This window comes from Mercenaria mercenaria, chromosome 8, assembly GCF_021730395.1.
Source record: "Mercenaria mercenaria strain notata chromosome 8, MADL_Memer_1, whole genome shotgun sequence".
Taxonomy (NCBI): Eukaryota; Metazoa; Mollusca; class Bivalvia; order Venerida; family Veneridae; genus Mercenaria; species Mercenaria mercenaria.
The window spans coordinates 69,158,483-69,180,767 of NC_069368.1; the positions used below are offsets into that span (position 1 = coordinate 69,158,483).

Here is a 22,285-nt window from a genome sequence, read left to right on the forward strand (position 1 = left end):
AACGCTTAACTTACACTGTTTTTCTAAAGGTTGTGAAAATCACTACGCCGCTTTAAAATTATATGTCATTTAAAACGGTTATTGATGAAAAAGATATTTGGATACAAAAATATGAAGATGTAGTATTTCAAATCTTTTTGAATTTGAAATCCTAAATGAGCAAAAAGTTATTAAAAATTAAAATTCTGATTCAAAACGCAAACGGTGTTAAAATCATTTGTTTTGCCAACCACCAGATAAACAGATGTTAACGCGTGACGTCACGGCGATCTCTCCTATAACATCATAATAACATGACTTTGAACAAATAGATAAAATAAAATTAGAATTAGTAGTTTTATATAAATCTAAAATCTATAGTTCTTAAAAATAACTTTAGCCTAAAAATGTATAAGTAAACAACAAAAAAATAAATAAATAAACAAATTATACGGACAGACGTAGACTCGATCTTAAGACCTCTACGTTGCGAGTCGGGCGCGTTACCTCTATACCACTGACTCTACTGAACATGATGTGTTAAAGCAATGAATAAGTTATTTTACCTTACAATTAACTTACATTATTGTCAGATGAATTACGACTGTTAATGTCGGGGGTTGTGTCAAACTTCTTGGATTTTTCAAATTTTGCCTTGGCCCTCTCCTCAGCCCTACGTATCTTTTTATCATCGTCGGAGTCACTGGCAACATCTAATTGCTCATACTCTGCTATCGTGGACCATCCAGACGGTGAGGAATCTGCGATTCTAATCAACTTATTTCTATGATGTAATTTTTGCTGAGCTTCATTCAAATACTCTTGAGCTTTAGAGGCGTTTCTGACACTTATGGCTTTCTTAGTAGTGTCAATCAAATCCGAAATTTCAGAATTAAATTGAAACTGTTTCTTATTAGAAATGCTCTTGAATGAAATGTAATTATCACTTCGTACCTTCTTCCTGACGTTTTCAGCTGTCCACTCAGAATCCTCCTTCAGATCACGTTTGAGATCAGCGAATTACTCGTCAAAAAATCCTTTCAATTCCTGCACAACTTGTTTCCTCAAATCAGAAGATCTTTCGTCGCCATTTTCTTGGTCGGACATTATATCTTCATAAACGTATGTTTGCTGCCAAATTTTAACCTCGAGTGGAGATAAAGCGCGAAAAAACCTATATATACTGGCAGAATTGCACGAAATGTTCGTGCAAAAACCTGCCAAAACATATACAATAGAAACCAATGAAGTATAAAACTAATGAAGGATAGTTAATTTCGAAGCGATAATAATTACATACATCCTTTTGAAAGTATCTGAGAGGGGTAGATGGATTTTCTCCTCAACAATGCCACTTTTATGGCCAATATAGTATTTCGCATTTTAAAAATATATCGGGCAAATTCGTAATTTCGAAAAATATTGCCATTTTAATTTTGTCCAGTTTTATAACAATCCATTCACAAAAAAGTAATGGAAGTCTAAATAAATTGTGCTATATATGGCTAAATTTTAAAACATAAAATACCCCAACCAAATCGTTTTTGACAATTAAAACATATTTTGAAAAATTTAAAAGATCTTATTACCACCTTTGAAGTTCGTTAGAATGATATATTAAATCAATGGCTTTAAATATGTGTTATATTTAAACAGAAATCATTAAAAGACCTTTCTTTGGAAAAGGAGGTATATCAAATAGTTCCAGAATCGATGACAAGATGCCAAATTTTTATTTAGTGGCCTCCTACCCATAAAAGCGTTTTGTAATGCAGATCAAATGCCACTTACTTCCGGTAACCTGTCAAAGCGATAATCCGGTTTAATTTCAATTAAAACCCCAACTACAATCTACATTTTGGACGTTAATGATTTTATGAACAATGCGCTTGTATAGATTTTAATAAACTATGAGTGGGAAAGTTGTCAGAAGTATATTTGGGGGACAAAAGTACGAATACACAAGATTGGGTGAAGTCCAAAATGTGAAAAAGTCGAAAGTTTATGTTTTCGGTGATGATGATGTCGCTGAAGATGATGTTGTTGAATTTGAGATGAACAGTGTTCGTACAAGAAAAGGAAAAGGTTCCCACCCTGTTCAGAAAGAAGACACACCTTCCTTTGTTGAGAGGAGACTGACGGATGATGACACATTGCAGTCTGTATCTTTGCAATATGGATGCCCTGTAAGATCTTTGTTTAATGTGCCTACCTTCAGGGTTTCCACTGCAATTCGCCAAATACGCCAATAGCGAAAAAAATAAAAAAAGTGGCGGAAATTTTTTTGCTGTAAATGTATTTTTTTTTAATGTGTATTTCTTTGTCTAATGTAATCTCTATCTAGCCTAAAAATCAAAATCAAATCGCGGCTGTTTCTTTTCATAATACGCAATACACAGTGTGTCTCCAACTGAGGGATTAGCGATCTTACATCCATTCGCAACGCTGACACGTGTCTCCCGATCTTTGACTTTAATTGAAACATGCGATAAACTAATGACAGCTTCGGATGTAGAACCCGCGACGTATTTTATCGGCAAAATTATTTAGCTCCACCTTTACATGTCATCGTTTATTGAAGTAATTACTGATGTCTTCAAAGAAATGAAAATCTTGTTTCACATACTGACGTAAAAGGCAATGACAGGTGTTAAATGAAAAACACACATCAGATAAATTACAAAAGTACCGTATTTTCCCTAAGTCTTGGGACACCCTAAATCTTGGGACACCCCGAAAATCTGGAAAAATAATTATTTTTCTTGTCCCTAATTTTTTGGACATGTATTTTCTCAGCAAATTTTTCGTCCCTAAGTGTTGGGACTATGGTTGTGTACTGATTCAAGATGTAACTCAGATACCGTTATTATACATTGTATGGTGTTGTATCGATCAAAATATCAAATAATTATAAGAACCAAAGACTATCTTTCAGGGTTCTCACTAGCAATTTCAAGTTGCAGTCCTGGGACTCTCAAAGCTGAAAAAGTTGCAGTCCCAACTAGACTGACGGACAGACTTTAATGTTTCGCCAAAACACAGGCCTCTATTGTACTGTCAAATTAAGTGTAGACCAACAGACATTTTGTTATCACAATTCTTCACCCAGATATTGTTAAGGTGAGACTAAATAGGTGATAAATGCAATCAAAAATGAATGTAAGACAAAATCGCCCCTGGACAAACTCCCCCCCACCCCCTCCACTCCCCACTCAACATGCTGTTTCTGATCTACCTGGACATAATCCCCCTACTTTTATTTTAATACTTATTAAGAGCAAAGCATTAAAACATTTGGTCTAAAATACAACAAGAATATACAGTATGTCTATGATCAACATAATGCTTCTTCAGTAACATCAGCAATTTTGCAGAAAAAATAATCACGTTAAGACCACATCGACAGCATCTTAAAATTACTCGGACATTTATAATTAAGCCTTATTATCACTTTTTCTAAATATTTCTTTAATTCTGCCTGGTAATTATAACATGAGAAAACAATCGGGAGTTACTTCAAACGCTTCGTAATCCGTTGTTTACAATCAAAGGTTGTCACCTATGCATATGCAATCATGCTGACAATCACATGTAATTGAGTTCATCATACATAATTATGTAGCCTGTCATGCAGTGTAGTGGAAACAGGCAACGCTGATTGGATATACGCGGCTATCGGTGACAAGCGAGTAACTCCGCCCACATATTTTGCTCTCGAGTCAAACCTTGTGTATTCGTAGGTTTATGTAATCATTAATTTTCAAGGTTTTAATGCTTGCGTCCCACTGCAGAAACGTGCGTCCGGGGACTCCCAAGCTGCAATAAACACGCATATTCCGGGACCAATTATGCATACAGGGACGCCGATGACCAGAAGCCCTAGAGCTTAGATATTTGACATGTAGCATTGCCTAGTGGACCTCTACTAAAGTTGTTCAAATCATGACCCCGGGGTCAAAATTGACCCCGCCCCAGGGGTCACTTGATTTTACATAGATTTCTGTAGGAAAATCTTCAAAATTTTCTAAACTAAAGCAGAAGGCCTAGAGCTTAGATATTTGACATGTAGCATTGCCTAGTGGACCTCTAAAAAATTTGTTCAAATTGTGACCCCCGGGGTAAAAATTGACACTGCCCTAGGGGTCACTTGATTTTACATAGGAAAATCTTCAAAAAATTTCTGAAAATAAACCAGAAGGCCTAGAGCTTAGATATTTCACATGTAGCATTGCCTAATGGACCTCTACAAAATTTATTCAAATCTTGACCCCCGGGGTCAAAATTGACCCCGCCCCAGGGGTCACTTGATTTTACGTAGGAAAATCTTCAAAAGTTTTCTAAAAATAAACCAGAAGACCTAGATCTTAGATATTTGACATGTAGCATTGCCTATTAGACTTCTACAAAATTTGTTCAAATCATGACCCCCTGGGGTCAAATTGACCCCGCCCCATGGGGTTACTTGATTGTACATAGAAAAATCTCCAAAATTTTCTAAAAATAAGCCGGAAGGCCTAGAGCTTAGATATTTGACGTGTAGCATTGCCTAGTGAACCTCTACAAAATCTGTTCAAATCTTGACCCCCCCAAGGGTCAAATTGACCCAGCCCCAGGGGTTACTTGATTGTACATAGTGAAATCTTCATAAATTTGCTAAAAATAAACCAGAAGGCCTAGATCATATTTGATATGTAACATTGCTTAGTAGACTACTACAAACTTTGTTAAAATTTCAAATCATTACCCCCGGGGTAAAATTGGCCCGGCCCCAGGGGTTACTTGATTGTACATCAGAAAACCTTCCAAAAAATTTCTAAAATTCATCAGTTGGACATTTGAAACATGTAGCTCATAGTCATATTACTCAGGTGAGCGATCCAGGGTCATCATGACCCTCTTCATATTCCTTGATTCCTTGACAGTAAAGTGTTTTTTTTACCATACCAGTTAAGTGTCATATATGTTTTTTTATTTTTTTTCTTGCTGCAAGTTCCATTAGTTATTTATTTGTATTTACCACTGACTGGAATTTACCAGCGAATCATACAGATATCAAAATGCCATGCCGGTAATTTTCCATTCAACTTACAACGCCATTACTTTTGTTTATCAACACGTATACAAAAAACGCGTGTTGTGCATTCATTTTTTTATTTTATCGCTTCAGATTTTCAACACCGATTGAGAAGTTATATTGTTTGAATTCTATAATGATTTTAAAAAGGTGTCGACAGAAATGTAGGCAAAATTCTATAAAAACGGTCGAATTTTCATAAAATTACTTGCAAAATTTCAAACAGCGCGATCCTAAATACTTATTTCTTTCTAAAAGTAAATAAATGATACAAACTATGGGAATAAAATTCAGACTTTTGACCAGAAAGTACAAAAAACAGAATAGAAAAATCTTAAATAATGAAAAAGCGGCAGCAATTTAAAAATATGAAGTAAAATGATTTTTGGCAAACAGATTTCTGTTATGTGACCACGTGAACGTAAATAGAAAACGCAGTTAAAAAACAATAATGATGTTGTTGCGGTTTTTTAATAAGTTTTGAATGAATCTTTGTACATGTACATGTATTTTTTGACATGGCACTTTATAATAAGATATTCTTCTCAAACCATTTTGTAATTTCCTTGAGGGCAAATAGGTCACAGAGGTAAGATATCCGCTATTATAGTTTGACACGTTTACGTATATTGCACATTCGCTTCAACAAATTAAAAAGAAGCTTTTTTTTTATTAATTTTTACAACACTAGATCAACTTCTCAGCACTTTAAAGAACCGAGGCGGTACGATCAAACAGTGATGTGCAACATGGCGCGAAAACATGACGTAATGCCTTGAAAATCTCGGGGAAACTATACCACTTTGATCTCCACTTCTAATGTCATGATACCGACACACTTCTTTTAGCTCTTTGAGGGGTGTTAATTGATGATGAAAACAAGGCCAATTACATTTTTAGCCCACCATCATCAGATGGTGGGCTATTAAAATCACTCTGCGTCCGTGGTCCTTCCGTCCGTCATTCCGTCCGTCCGTCCGTTAACAATTTCTCGTTATCGCATCCTTTCAGAAACTACTGGGGGGATTTTGACCAAACTTTGTCAGAATGATGTATTGGTACCCTAGTTGTGTCCCCCTGAAAATCAGACTGGTTCAACAATTTATGAGTGAGTTATGGCCCTTTGTTTATTTCTATATTTTACATAGATTTATATAGGGAAAAACTTTGAAAACCTTCTTGTCCAAAACCACAGAGCTTAGGGCTTTGATATTTGGTTTGAAGCATTATCTAGTGGTCCTCTACCAAGATTATTCAAATTATTTCTCTGGGGTCAAATATGGCCCCGCCCTGGGGGTCACATGGTTTATATAGACTTATATAAGGAAAAACTTTGAAAAACCTCTTGTCCAAAACCACAGGGTCTTGGGCTTTGATATTTTGTATGTGACATCATCTAGTGGTCTTCAACTAAGATTGTTCAAATTATACCCCTAGGGTCAAATATGGCCCCGCCCTGGGGGTCATATGGTTTACATAGACTTACATAGGGAAAAACTTTGAAAATCTTCTTGTCCAAACCACAAAGCCTAGGGCTTTGATACTTGTATTGTAGCATCATCCAGTGGTTCTCTACCAAGTTTGTTCAAATTATGCCCCTAGGGTCAAAAATGGCCCCGCCTCGGGGATCACATGGTTCATATAGACTCATATAGGGAAAAGCTTTTAAAATGTTCTTGTCAATAACTACAACATTCAAATTTGGACCACATGTATATTTTTAAGTGGCAAGATGAACCTTGACATGAGTTGACCTTGATTTTGACCTAGTGACCTACTTTCACATTTCTGTAGCTACAGCCTTCAAATTTGGACCACATGTATATTTTTGAGTGGCAAGATGAACCTTGACATGAGTTGACCTTGATTTTGATCTAGTGACCTACTTTCACATTTCTGTAGCTACAACCTTCAAATTTGGACCACATGCATAGTTTTGTGCACTGGAAAAAACTTTGACCTTGATTTTGACCTAGTGACCTACTTTCATATTTTTGAAGGTACAGGCGTCAAATTTGGACCATATGCATAGTTCCGTGTTTCAAAATTAAATTTGACATTGATTTTGACCTAGTGACCTACTTTCACATTTCTCAAGCTACAGCCTTCAAATTTGGACCACATGCATAGTTTTGTTTACTGAAAAAAACTTTGACCTTCACATTGACCTAGTGACCTACTTTCACATTTTTGAAGGTACAGGCTTCAAATTTGGACCATATGCATAGTTTTGTATTCCGAAATAAAATTTGACCTTGATTTTGACCTAGTGACCTACTTTTACATTTTTCAAGCTACAACCTTCAAATTTGGACCACATGCATAGTTTTGTGTACCGAAACAAACTTTGACCTTGACATTGACCTAGTGACCTACTTTCACATTTTTGAAGGTACAGGCTTCAAATTTGGACCACATGCATAGTTTTGTATTCCAAAATAAAATTTGACCTTGATTTTGACCTAGTGACCTACTTTTACATTTCTGAAGTTACAGCCTTCAAATTTAGACCACTTGCATAGTTTTGTGTACCGAAATGAACTTTGACCTTAAGATTGACCTAGTGACCTACTTTCACATTTCTGTAGCTACAGGCTTCAAATTTAGACCACATGCATAGAATAGTGTACCGAAACAAACTTTGACCTTGACATTGACCTAGTGACCTACTCACATTTCTCAAGCTACAGCTTTCGAATTTTGACCACATGCACAGTGTTGTGTACGGAAATGAAATTTGACCTTGAGCTAGTCAATAAGTCCAGAAATTTGGAACACTCAAAGATGGCACATTGGTGGGCGCCAAGATCACTCTGTGATCTCTTGTTTATCAACAGAATAATTACCGATAATCGTTAACGATTTTTTTTTCCCCTTTCAACACGGGTAGGTGGGTGATGTTACCCGATGACGATTATTGTGTCCATTTGTTTGGGACACTTTTCAAAATAATTATTTTTCGGGAAATAAGTCTTGGGACAGTGAAAAAAATAATTATTTTATGCTGTCCCAAGACTTAAGGAAAATACGGTAGTATCAAAGTAGCCATTTCAAAGTTATATTTTGTAGCAAAACTTCGGAATGAACGACTGACGGGACATCCGCGATAATTATGTCTCCCACCACACAGTGGTGTGGGAGACATATTGATTTACTCCAGTCTGTGTGTGTGTGTATCTGGTGTCTGTCTGTCTGTCACAAAGCTTGTCTGCACTCTTTAAGTCGAACATTTCTCATCCGATTTTCACCAAACTTTAACAAAATGTGTTTGACCATAAGGCCTCGGCCAGGTTCGATAACTAGCCAAATCAGTCCAGGCGTATTGGAGTTACGGCCCTTGAATTACTAAAAATCGGCCTTTTTAGCTCACCTGTCACATAGTGACAGGGTGAGCTTTTGTGATCGTCCGTCGTCCGTCCGTCATCCGTCCACAATTTCTTGTGAACAAGATAGAGACCACATTTTGCAAGCAATTTTGATCAAACTTGTACAAAACTTTTATTGGCATGATATCTCAATTCCTTTCGAAAACTGGCCAGATCCCATTATGGGTTCTAGAGTTATTGCCCCTTAAAGGGCCAGAATTTGCTATTTTTGTGCGTCAACAATTTCTTGTCTGCACGATAGCAGCTTCATTTATGATTTGAATTTAACCAAACTTGCACACAACTTGTATCACCATAAGATCTTGGTTCCTTTCTTGAACTGGCCAGATCCCATTATGGGTTCCAGAGTTATGGCCCCTGAAGAGCCAAAATGAGCTATTTTGATCTTGTCTGCACAATAGCAGTTTTATTTATGATTTGATTTTTACCAAACTGGCACACAACTTGTATCACCATAAGATCTTTGTTCCTTTCTTGAACTGGCGAGATTCCTTTATTGGTTCCAGAGTGATGGCCCCTGAAAGGGCCAGAATTAGCTATTTTGACCTTGTCTGCACAATAGCAGCTTCATTTATGATTTGATTTTAACCAAACTTGCACACAATTTGTATCACCACAAGATCTTGCTTCCTTTCTTCAACTGGCCAGATTCTATCATGGGTTCCAGAGTGATGGCCCCTGAAAGGGCCAGAATTTGCTGTTTTGACCTTGTCTGCACAATAGCAGCTTCATTTATGATTTGATATTAACCAAACTTGCACACAACTTGTATCACCACAAGATCTTGGTTCCTTTCTTGAACTTGCCAGATTCCACCATGGGTTCTAGAGTTATGGCCCCTTAAAGGTCCAAAATTGGCTATTTTGGCTTTTGCAGCCATATAGAGACTTCATTTATGGTTTTATTTGATACAAACTTCCAAAATATCTTCAACAACAAGAAATCTTGGATTCCATGACAAATCAGATCCAATCATATGTTCCAGAGTTATTTTATATCTGATTACCTACCCTGATTGTAATCAAAATGGATTTGTATCAGTAAGTACTTATAGGACTTATTTGAAATTTCATTATTGTTATTAGTTGGACTGAGACAATCAGGGTAGATAACTATGGACTGATTTTATGTCAATTTACCTTTATTTCAAATTAAAATGGGTATATCTCCATAACTAATGAAGATACTGATCTGAAATTTCATTTATGCCAACAGATTTATTTGGCAGATCCTTCTTTTGTTCTCTTATAATATTTTTTTTTTAATTACTTCCCTTTTACGTTACTATAAATAGCTTATTTTTAGTAACTTTTTTATTATTGGCCGTAGGGAAAAACTGAGACCACTTTTCTGTGGTACAACATGGATGGTACCTCCAATTGTTTGGTGTATTTTGATATATCTATATCTTGTAAGAATTGTTTTTTCTTTTTGGTTAAATTTTATCCCTTTGTTGTTCCTGTCCTTTGGACTTAGATATTTTTTCTGAGGACCTTCTTGTCCTCAAGTGCAATGATAACAGGTGAGGGATATAGGGCCATCATGGCCCTCTTGTTACTCTTGTCCGCACTCTAAATCGAACATTTCTCATCCGATCTTCACCAAACTTTAACAAAATGTGTTTGACCATGAAACCTCGGCTAAGTTTGATAACTAGCCAAATCAGTCCAGGCATTTTTGAGTTACGGCCCTTGAATTACCAAAAATCGGCCTTTTTACTCTTGTCCGCTCTCTAAGACGAACATTTCTCATCCGATCTTCACCAAACTTGAACAAAATGTGTTTGGCCATAAGACCTTAACCAGGTTCGATAACTAGCCGAATCCGCTCAGGTACTTTTGATTTAAGGCCCTTGAATTACTGATTGGATCCACTCGTTCAGATCATCTAATTGGATCCACTCGTCTAAACCATCTAGAGAAACTAGACATTTTTCATAGGGGCAGTTGTGGGAGACATGCACTTTTCTCAAAAGCAACTCTAGTTTTAAATGATTTTTAAATCTTGATCGTAGATGGATTTTGGCAAATTCCAATGAAAAACTGCGATAAACAGCAGAAATCAATGGTAAAAATTAACTCTGGTCATAGAAAATAAGTTATAAATTTTCATTTTGTAAATAGTGCTAGTCTTGATTGTCTTTTTAGCTCACCTGAGCAATGCTCAGGTGAGTTTTTGTGATCGCTCAATGTCCGGCATCTCGCATATGTTTGTCGTCTGTCAACATTTAGCTTGTGTATGTGATAGAGGCTGTATTTTTCAACTGATCTTCATGAAATTTGGTCAGAATGATAACCTTGGTGAAATCTAGGCCGAATTCGAAAATGGTTCATCTGAGGTCAAAACTAGGTCACTAGATAAAATCAAAGAAAAACCTTGTGTATGCGATAGAGGCTGTATTTTTCAATTGATCTCCATGAAATTTGGTCAGAATGATTGCCTTCATCAAATCTAGGTCGAGTTTGAATATGGGTCATCTGGGGTCAAAAACTAGGTCACTAGGTCAAATCAAAGAAAAACCTTGTGTATGCGATAGCGGCTGCATTTTTCAATAGATCTTCATGAAATTTGGTCAGAATGATTTCCTTGATGAAATCTAGGTCGAGTTTGAATATGGATCATCTGGGGTCAAAAACTAGGTCACTAGGTCAAATCAAAGAAAAACTTTGTGTATGCGATAGAAGCTGTATTTTTCAATTGATCTTCATGAAATTTTGTCAGAATGATTGCCTTGATAAAATCTAGGTCAAGTTCGAATATGGGTCATATGGGGTCAAAAACTAGGTCGCTAGGTCATATCTAAGAAAATACTTGTTCAAACTCAAGAGACCACATTTTTAGTCCAGTCTTAATGAAAATTTGCCAAAATATTTGTTTCCAAAAAATCACTTGGTTAAACGTGTTTACACTGTTGTAGTGTGTTTCTCAGGTGAGCGACCTAGGGCCATCTTGGCCCTCTTGTTTCGTTTGTCACACATTTTCGCGAACCCAATTTCCGATTAATTTTGGTCTGTCAGGGAAGACCTAACTATGCAAATGTATTTTTTAATTTAAAATAAAATTGTCAGATGCAAAATACAACAACATGTTTATCTCTGTTAGACTCTAAGCCCTTTGATTTGAAACATATTTCCAGGCCCGGCTTCAGGGGCTCGAACAACCCCCCTCCCAAACCCCACTCCCCCCGAAGTTTGCTGAGAAGTACCTTCTATTTTGGCAAAGGAATAATAATGATATTTTTTTCAAAATTTAAACCAAGAAACACACCAGAGGCCACCATTCCATACCTGTATTTAAAAAAAATCCAGAAGGAAAGCCACCTGACCCCACCCACTCATCAAGAGGGTACTAACCCATCCATTACCTCAAAATTTTGGACCTAAAAATGCACCAAAGGCCACCATTTCATGCCTGTTTTTCAAAAATTTCCAGGGGGAGGGCACCCTGACCCCACAATAAGAGTTTTAGCAATTACATAATGAAATAAACTATAAAAATGACAAATTGTTGCAACATGCACATTGTGTTGGAGAATACACCCCCTGGACGTCCCCGCTCCAAAGGGGTCACTGACTTCGATATTTTGTGGCGGAAAAAAAAATGAGGGCCAGTGGAAACCCTGTACATTAGAATGAAAACCTCCACATATGATTTTCTTAAATTCAGACAGACAAGCCTTTGTAATGTCAATGACAATTCATAATACATGTATTGATACATTATGTGATATTTACAGTCGATGGTGTTACGTAAACAAGTAATATTTGAGAGTGGCAGAATCAGTGCTTTACATAAAGGAAGGGGCTAGGGGTCCAGTCACTGGACCTCTAGACCTAGAGTAGAAGGTGAATAAAGTATAAAAGCCATATTCTGTGCCAATCATCATCCAGTAATTGCCTCTATCTAAAAGTGTTTACTGTAAATCTGCCCAGTGGTTTTGAAGAAAATGATTTTTAGAATATGGCTTTAGCTTATTTTATACTTTCATTTACATTGATTCCTTACTTTTTCAGATTGCAGAAATCAAAAGACTTAATAATTTAATCAGGGACCAAGATTTCTACGCTTTGACATCTGTAAAAATTCCTGTGAAGCAACATTCCTTTCTTGTAGACCAAATACAAGAAGATGACAAAAAAGTTGGTGAAAAAGTGCTAAAAACACTAGAGAGAAGTCTTTCAAATGGTGCTGCCTGTATTGACAGTGGAGATGAACAAAGTCTCCATTATGATTCAGAAACTGATCATACAACGACAGACCTTAGTGATCCAGATACTCAGAAACAAGTTATACGTGAAATAAGCATAAATAAAGCAACGCGAAGTCAGAGTAAAGAAGCTGTTAAGTTTTTAAAAGACATGGATAAAGATTTGTCCCACATACTGAAAACTACACGGACAGACAGGAATTCTTTAGATGAAGTGATCTCAGTATTGACTCACAAGTCTGTGACTCCTTTAATGATGCCTCAACGAAAGAAGTCCAAGTATTTAGAGTGTGTAATTGAATGGAGAACAACAGTGACAATATTGGTCTTGGTGGCTATTATAGCTCCCTTGGCTGTTGGTATATATGTGCTGTATACAAGAAAATGACATGTGGTAGTTGTTATTTAGAATACATTAACACATTAGGTTCTCATTAACAGCAGGCTGTTTAATTAATAGAATAAATCAAGATTTTCTCCCTAGGTTATTTTGAAAACTCTGTACAATAGCAATAAGAAATATGTGTAAATATTTTAATATAAGTTTAAATCACAGCTTTTTTTAGCTTGACTATTCGAAGAATATACAGAGCTGTTGCACTCATTCATTCATTAGCGTCTGCATCCAGATTTGGTTAAGTTTTGTATGTAAGCTGGTAAATTGGAATAGATTGAAATTTCACACCTTTTTCGCTGTGATGATTTGACATGCAGTGTGCAGGTTCAATAACTCTACTTTGCATTTTCACAAAATTATTCCCCCTTTTTAACTTAGCAATACTTTTGGTGTAATCTGTTATCTCATTAAGCATCCTGAGTGGAGAAAGTTCTATGACTCAATGTTTTTGCCCCTTTAGTACTTGTTCATAACTTTGTTTCCATAGACAAGACTTTTAAATAGTCAAGCATTTCTGTCTTCCGACAGCTTTTGTTAATAAGACACGGTGAAAAAATCAGTTCTCATTCTTTTTCCAATCCTGTATGAAGGACTGACCAGTGGCTTCGCTTAATTTACCATGACAGGGCAGTACCTAAAAAGAAAGCCTAAAATGTTCAAAGTTGTAATCTGTGAAGTCCTGGATTTATGGTTGAGCAAAACCGGTACATTAAATCCTAATGAACAATGAATATTATTTTGATATTCAAATTTGAAATCATATCCCACAGACCACAGAATAGCTGTTTTGACCAAAACCATGAAATTTCATCTCCACAAAATTTAATAATTTCATAGTACAGTGTAACTTCCGAAAACCAGCCTTCTGAAAACCGGAAACCTTGGAAAACCGCACGAAACGCAAGGTCCAAATTTTTCTGTTCTTATTTCTATATATTTTTAACCACTGAAAACCGGAACTTCCGAATTCTGAAAACCGGACGATTTTTGAAGCACCGTTTATATTTAAACACTAAAATTGACTTCTGAAAACCGAACAGCAAAATATTTGCTGGATTAAAAGTGTCACCTGATAATCCAGAAACGATGTCAACATGTCCTTTTGTTTATTTATTAGCGGTGCGCGTTTATTTTGACACGCTGTATAATCACAATGATCATTTGATGCAAAAGTTTGGAAGTAATTAGCGATTATTTTCATTTGTATTCAATTTATGAAAACCTGATGAATTAAATATCTTATGTGTTAAAAACTTTCTTAATGTTTGAACGAAAGAATTAATCTGATGTTTTAAATGATTAGTTACATCGATTAAACTAGCATTATCAACATTAATTAAAATTTAATGTTGACGAACTCGGGACTCCAAAGATGGTAAAATGTAAGTGGAAAATGTTTGCTTAAATGCTATTATTAAAGTTTGTTGTTTCTTTTCATATTTGTTATTTATGTATATATTATCCTTAATGTTTGTAAATAATTAATTAATTATCTAATTAATTAATTAATTTTTATGAAATTGTAAAATTAATAAGGATAAAAATTTCCTTCATCCTATGTGTAAGAAAACATAACTCTTGTGCACCACGTCCACTTTGCCTACAAACTTTCAAACTTCTGAATTCCGGAAACTTCCAAAAACCAAACTTTTAGGCTGGTCCGGAGGTCGTTCGGTTTTCGGAAGTTACACTGTATAACATTTGTAAGATAGAAAGAGACTTGGAATTACCTGGCAAGTGAATTGGTCCAGGAATATCATGAATATCATAAAGTTTATTTTTAAACAGGTTTATTTTGTTGATCTGAATGTTGTAAGTCTGTGATAATTTCAGTTGCACATTGTTGAGTTGTCTTGAATATACTACATTGGAGGTTGATTTTGTATTTTTGAAGTGATAACAAGATATTTTTTTGCAAAATTACATTGATGCAACTGTTAATGTGTTATATTTACAATGGAATCAGGCAATAGGCATGCAAATGTTATTTTATGTACATGTATAATACATGTTTATTTCATTCTGTTGATTGTGAAATGATCTGTGATGCTATTATCAGAGATAAATTATAATGAACACATTATGAAGTGATCAGTACTAACAAAATAACTTTCTAGATTTGCTAACATAAATTTACTAAACCGACTTTTCTTTTAGGTGTACAGCTTGTAATATTTATATTAGAGTATTAGCAGCTAATTAAGTTCCAATGGACTTAAGTCATTTTAGAGAGAAAGCAAAGTTTGCACTTTAGCTCAGCAGAGCACAGTGTGCACAAGGTGAGCTATTGTGCTCACTCATCATTTGTTGTTTGCCAGTCTGTGTCAGCATTTTCTTCAAACAATATCTCCTCTGAAACCATTTGATGGAAGTTGATGAAACATGACATGGACATTATTGGCTGTACTCTTCAAAATAATGCAAAGAAATTCATTCCATGGATAGCTCTAGTCTGTTAAAATCTTCTTATCAAAAAGTGCTAGCCCAGTTTTTCAAATGATTTTACACAAATGTCCCATGAGTGACACTCTACCAAAGTAATTCCGATTTGTCAAGGACATGGACTCTAAAACGATAGTTAAAGTACATAACGGGACCATTAAGAATCTTCTTTACAGAAACTGCCTACCCGATTTTGAAATAGTTTCACACAAAGATTTCTTTAGTGCCCCATTAAAATGATTAATTGAATTCTTTCTATTTATGTAAATAGATGGCTGCAAGAGATGAAAATAGAAAAAATTGCAAAGAACATTCTTGTAAACCATTGGATAAACTTTGAATTATTTCACATGAATATTCCTTCTGTGACACTCCACCAAGAACGATGAAATTATTCTAGATAATCAGGAAACATGTCCATCAGAAGATGTGTCAATTTTTCATTTATGTTTATATAAACTTTTTGTCTGATTTTAGGATAATTTCATAAAATAGTTCTTGTATGACTCTCATTGCTTTTCCTACCTACACATTATTTTACTGGTATGTAGATTTTTAAGCCAGCCTGTGATAAAAATTGTCAACAAAAGTTTCATTTCACAGTAGATTCTAGCTATAGCCCAATAATAGGTCACCAGTCAGTCATATTGGTCCCTGGATTGCAGACCAGTACAGCAGACTTACATTTTTATGGGCTTTACGGAAACACACATTTTGTAATTGCTAGAAACACGCCAGTTTATAAAAGTGTACCTTAAGATTTAAAAATATGTGAGACAGTACATGCCCTTTATCATTGTTAGCCCCCCATCATCAGATGGTGGGCTATTCAAATCACTCTGCGTCCGTGGTCCGTCATTCCATCCGTCCGTCCGTCCGTTAACAATTTCTCGTTATCGCATCTTCTCAGAAACTACTGGGGGGATTTTGACCAAACTTAGTCAGAATGATGTATTGGTACCCTAGTTGTGTCCCCCTGAAAATCAGACTGCTTCAACAATTTTTGAGTGAGTTATGGCCCTTTGTTTATTTTTATAATTTACATAGATTTATATAGGGAAAAATTTTGAAAATCTTCTTGTCCAAAACCACAGGGCCTTGGGCTTTGATATTTGGTATGAAGCATCATCTAGTGGTCCTCTATCAAGATGATTCAAATTATATCCCTGGGGTCAAATATGGCCCCGCGCCGGGGTCACATGGTTTATATAGACTTATATAGGGAAAAACTTTGAAAAACCTCTTGTCCAAAACCACAGGGCCTAGGGCTTTGATATTTTGAATGTGACATCATCTAGTGGTCTTCTACTAAGATTGTTCAAATTATTCCCCTAGGGTCAAATATGGCCCCGCCCTTGGGGTCACATGGTTTATATAGACTTATATAGGGAAAAACTTTGAAAAACCTCTTGTCAAAAACCACAGGACCTAGGGCTTTGATATTTTGTATGTTACTTCATCTGGTAGTCTTCTACTAAGGTTGTTCAAATTATCCCCCTAGGGTTAAATATGGCCCCACCCTGGGGGTCACATGGTTTACATAGACTTAAATAGGGAAAACTTTGAAAATCTTCTTGTCCAAACCACAAAGCATAGGGCTTTGATATTTGTTATGTAGCATCATCTCGTGGTTCTCTACCTAGTTTGTTCAAATTATCCCCCTAGGGTCAAATATGGCCCCGCCCCGGGGGTCACATGGTTCATATAGACTTATATAGGGAAAAGCTTTTAAAATCTTCTTGTTAATAACCTACAACATTCAAATTTGGACCACATGTATAGTTTTGAGTGGCAAGATGAACATTGACATGAGTTGACCTTGATTTTGACCTAGTGACCTTCTTTCACATTTCGGTAGCTACAGCCTTCAAATTTTGGCCACATGCATAGTATTGTGCACCGGAAAAAACTTTGACCTTGACATTGACCTAGTGACCTACTTTCACATTTTTTAGGGTACAGGCTTCAAATTTGGACCACATGCATAGTTTTGTGTTCCGAAATGAAATTTGACCTTGATTTTGACCTAGTGACCTACTTTCACATTTCTCAAGCTACAGCCTTCAAATTTGGACCACATGCATAGTTTTGTGTACCAAAAAAACTTTGACTTTGACATTGACCTAGTGACCTACTTTCACATTTCTCAAGCTACAGCCTTCAAGTTTGGACCACGTGCATAGTTTTGTGTTCCGAAATGATATTTGACCTTAACCTGGTGACCTACTTTCACATTTCTCAAGCTACAGCCTTCAAATTTGGACTTCATGCATAGTTTTGTGTTCTGAATTGAACTTTGACATTGATTTTTATCTAGTACCTACTTTCACATTTCTCAAGCTACAGCCCCCAAATTTGAAGCACATGCATAGTGTTGTATACCGAAATGAACTTTGACCTTGAAATTGATCTTGTGACCTACTTTCACATTTCTCAAGCTACAGCTTTCAAATTTGGACCACATGCATGGACCACATGCACAGTGATGTGTACTCAAATGAAATTTGACCTTGATTTTGACCTTGAGCTAGTCTGGAAATTTGGAACAATCAAAAATGGCTCAATGGTGGGCGCCAAGATCACTCTGTGATCTCTTGTTTTTGAAATGTTCTTATTTATGTAACTATATTTATTGGTTCAAAGGTAGCTTGACAGATTTAGAAATTTTTAGCTCATAATGCTTGACAGTTAGCTTTCAGTTGATGCTGTTTTCACTTATTTTGTAAATATTCATTGTGGAATACTGACACATATTGTGATTAGAGTTATTTGTGTGTCTCCGTAGGGGAAGCCTAATTCAATTAAGACAAGATCTTAGTGAAATAAATAAGAATGAAGAGTATATAATTATACTGCAGGGGTTCATCATTATGCCCCTTTTTCAAGAAGAAGGGGTATGTCATTGTCTCACTAAAATTTGCTTACATCTGCCGGTCTAACTGTCAATCAATCAGTAGATTATTTGATTTTCGATCGATAACTGGAGAATTCTTTGACCCTTCAACGGTCAAACTTCATAGGATGATTGCTCATTGTCAGCAGATGATCCCTCTTGTTTGGGCTTTAAAGGACAAGGTGACAGTGACCTTGAGATTAAAATTGTTTTCTTATTAATAAATGGAAAATGCTTGAGCCTACACCATTAAAACTTTCATAGCATGCATTATTTGTTATGGTCAGTAGATGTCCCTTATTGTTATTGGTGTCATTAGGTCTAAGGTCAAATTCCATTTTACATTGAAAATGACACCTCTGACACTTAATTACCTCCAAAAGGCCATGAAGGGGAGGGAGCATACTGTGTTTTACAAACACCTTTGTGTTTATGAAATTAGAATATTTTAGTAGGATCGATTGGTTGTGGTTGTCCAGTAGCATTAATTTCATCTAACTAGTCTGGTCTGACAGTCATTAAGAACCACTTTACTTCATACATCAGGGTTTAAGTCAGGATTTATATTGGATGAAATTATTCATTTTTAGCCCACCATCATCAGATGGTGGGCTATTCAAATCACTCTGCGTCCGTGGTCCGTCGTCCTTCCGGCCGTCCGTCAGTCCGTCCGTCCTTCCGTCCGTTAACAATTTCTCGTTATCGCATCTCCTCAGAAACTACCTGGGGGATTTTGACCAAACTTTGTCAGAATGATGTATTGGTACCCTAGTTGTGTCCCCCTGAAAATCAGACTGGTTCAACAATTTTTTAGTAAGTTATGGCCCTTTGTTTATTTCTATAATTTACATAGATTTATATAGGGAAAAACTTTGAAAATCATCTTGTCCAAAACCACAGGGCCTAGGGCTTTGATATTTGGTATGAAGCATCATCTAGTGGTCCTCTACCAAGATGATTCAAAATATTTCCTTGGGGTCTAATATGGCCCCGCCCCGGGGGTCACATGGTTTATACAGACTTATATAGGGATAAACTTTGAAAAACCTCTTGTTCAAAACCACAGGGCCTAGGGCTTTGATATTTTGTATATGACATCATCTAGTGGTCTTCTACTAAGATTGTTCAAATTATCCCCCTAGGGTCAAATATGGCTCCGCCCTGGGGGTCACATGGTTGACATAGACTTACATAGGAAAAAACGTTGAAAATTTTCTTGTCCAAACCACAAAGCCTAGGGCTTTGGCATTTGTAATGTAGCATCATCTAGTGGTTCTCTACCAAGTTTGTTCAAATTATCCCCCTAGAGTCAAATATGGCCCCGCCCTGGGGGGTCACATGGTTCATATAGACTTATATAGGGAAAAGATTTTAAAATCTTCTTGTCAATAACCTACAAGATTCAAATTTGGACCACATGTATGGTTGTGAGTGGCAAGATGAACCTTGACATGAGTTGACCTTGATTTTGACCTAGTGACCTACTTTCACATTTCTGTAGCTACAGCCTTCAAATTTGGACCACTTGCATAGTTTTGTGCACTGAAAAAAACTTTGACCTTGACTTTGACCTAGTGACCTACTTTCACATTTTTGAAGGTACAGGCTTCAAATTTGGACCACATGCATAGTTTTGTGTTCGGAATTGGAATTTGACCTTGATTTTGACCTAGTGACCTACTTTCACATTTCTCAAGCTACAGCCTTCAAATTTGGACCACATGCATAGTTTTGTGTACCGAAACAAACGTTGACCTTTACATTGACCTAGTGACCTACTTTCACATTTTTGAAGGTACAGGCTTCAAATTTGGAACACATGCATAGTTCTGTGTTCCGAAATAAAATTTGACCTTGATTTTGACCTAGTGACCTACTTTCACATTTCTCGAGCTACAGCCTTCAAATTTGGACCACATGCATAGTTTTGTGTACCGAAATGAACTTTGACCTTAAGATTGACCTAGTGACCTACTTTCACATTTCTGTAGCTACAGGCTTCAAATTTAGACCACATGCATAGGATTGTGTACCGAAACAAACTTTGACCTTGACATTGACCTAGTGACCTACTTTCACATTTTTGAAGGTACAGGCTTTAAATTTGGACCACATGCATAAATTTGTGTTCTGAAGTGTAATTTGACCTTGATTTTGACCTAGTGACCTACTTTCACATTCTTTGAAATTGATCTAGTGACCTACTTTCACATTTCTCAAGCTACAGCTTTCGAATTTGGACCACATGCAAAGTGTTGTGTACGGAAATGAAATTTGACCTTGAGCTAGTCAGTAAGTCTTGAAATTTGGAACACTCAAAAATGGCACATTGGTGGGCGCCAAGATCACTCTGTGATCTCTTGTTGAGGTATGGGACTAACTTTATTTGAGTTCAAGGGGTCTATCTACTTTCAAAATGTAATCCAAAGGAATTGTTTAAATTCCTATCTATGTTATCGAAATACATAGAATTTTGTACACAGTCTTGTAACTGAAACCACAAAATTTTAACCCAGCAAAATTATATTGTAACAGGAAATACTGGTAAATGTTGCATTTTTACATTGGATATGTTTTCAAAGATTCAAAGATGCACTTTTGTCGGCTCGTATCAGCAGTTTTAGTATAATGTCAACTTACATGTGAAATCATTTCTTTTCTTAGGTTTATTGAAAAATGAAAAAAAAGCCAAACTGTTCATTTAGTAGTGTATGTATCGTCTGAAAGTCTGTATTTCATCTGTAAACTGTGGGATTAAAACATGAATTTATTCTCAATGAATGATACACATGAGAATTGTTGAGATGTTAAAGTGTGCTATATCAGTGCATAATGTCATGTGACATTCTTAAATAAAGTCTATATTGCCACCAGTTGTTCCTTTTTTCTATCTTCTAGAATTGAGAAGGTGCTTTCATTAGTTATTATTTGCGCATAAAAGGTCAAAGTAAATGCTCAAGTGAGTTTTAGGCAGCATTTATTTATAGAACACTGATATTTGGATAGTGTATGGGACAGAAGTTTCCAGTGTTTTTACCGGCACAGGAAAACTTGTACCTACATGCTTAAGATGACTTCCCTTCTGTAAATGACATCAGAAGGAACTACATTTGCCTTAACATGGCTCTCAGGTTTATATTTATTAAGTTTATAAACATCGCTATTAACATTAATGTTTATCTCCAGGCATGCCGCTTTAATATGCATATTTTCTGAGTACTTTTAGATCTTGCATGCAAAATGGAGAGTTTCAATAAGAATGTTAAGTTCTATTCATCATATTTAGAAAGAAGTCTTTCAGCATACTTCCTCATCCGTCATTACATTATTTGACCAGCTGTTACTTTAATAAAACAGCAAATGATCATCCGTCATATGCACTGTTTACAAACTGGTAAACAATATTTTACTGTATGGTACATATTGAGAGTACATTGATTTATCATAATGCCTGCCATTTACATGACTGACTGGTTTATACATTTATCAATCGAAGATACAAGGACTGACCAAACATTAATGAAGTTTAGCCTAGGTTCAGATTGGTTACATTTTTCTTGCATCATTACTTTGAGGAACTTTAAGAATAGCCAAATTGAGTTAAAATCATAAAAAATCAACCATCGACATATATGGTAAATTATAACCAATCACCAGCTAGTTCACAGGTCAAATGGACAAAACATAAATGGCCCTTACAGAACATTCTAATTTAACTTTTAAATTGGGAATGTAATGATAACATGATATGCCAATATTCAACTTGATATCTAGGTCATATTCCTTTCACTACTCAGAAGTTCTGCACATGGAATGAAAAAGAACAGTGTTCTGGAATTTTAAGAACATGTTTGAGAACTGTTCTAAACACAGAACTGTGAAGTAACCTGGAAAGCATGTACACTGG

General features: G+C 36.0%; 1 protein-coding gene across 1 annotated transcript; it reads left to right on the forward strand.

Annotated features, from left to right (window-relative positions):
• Positions 1 to 1,744: 1,744 nt before the first annotated feature.
• On the forward strand, positions 1,745 to 21,248 carry LOC123565630 (lysM and putative peptidoglycan-binding domain-containing protein 3-like). The gene is made up of 2 exons (XM_045359484.2): positions 1,745 to 2,165; positions 12,453 to 21,248. Exons 1-2 carry the CDS (start codon positions 1,890 to 1,892, stop codon positions 13,032 to 13,034), a joined length of 858 nt encoding a protein of 285 aa, XP_045215419.2. The 5' UTR covers positions 1,745 to 1,889; the 3' UTR covers positions 13,035 to 21,248.
• The last annotated feature ends 1,037 nt before the right edge of the window (positions 21,249 to 22,285 follow it).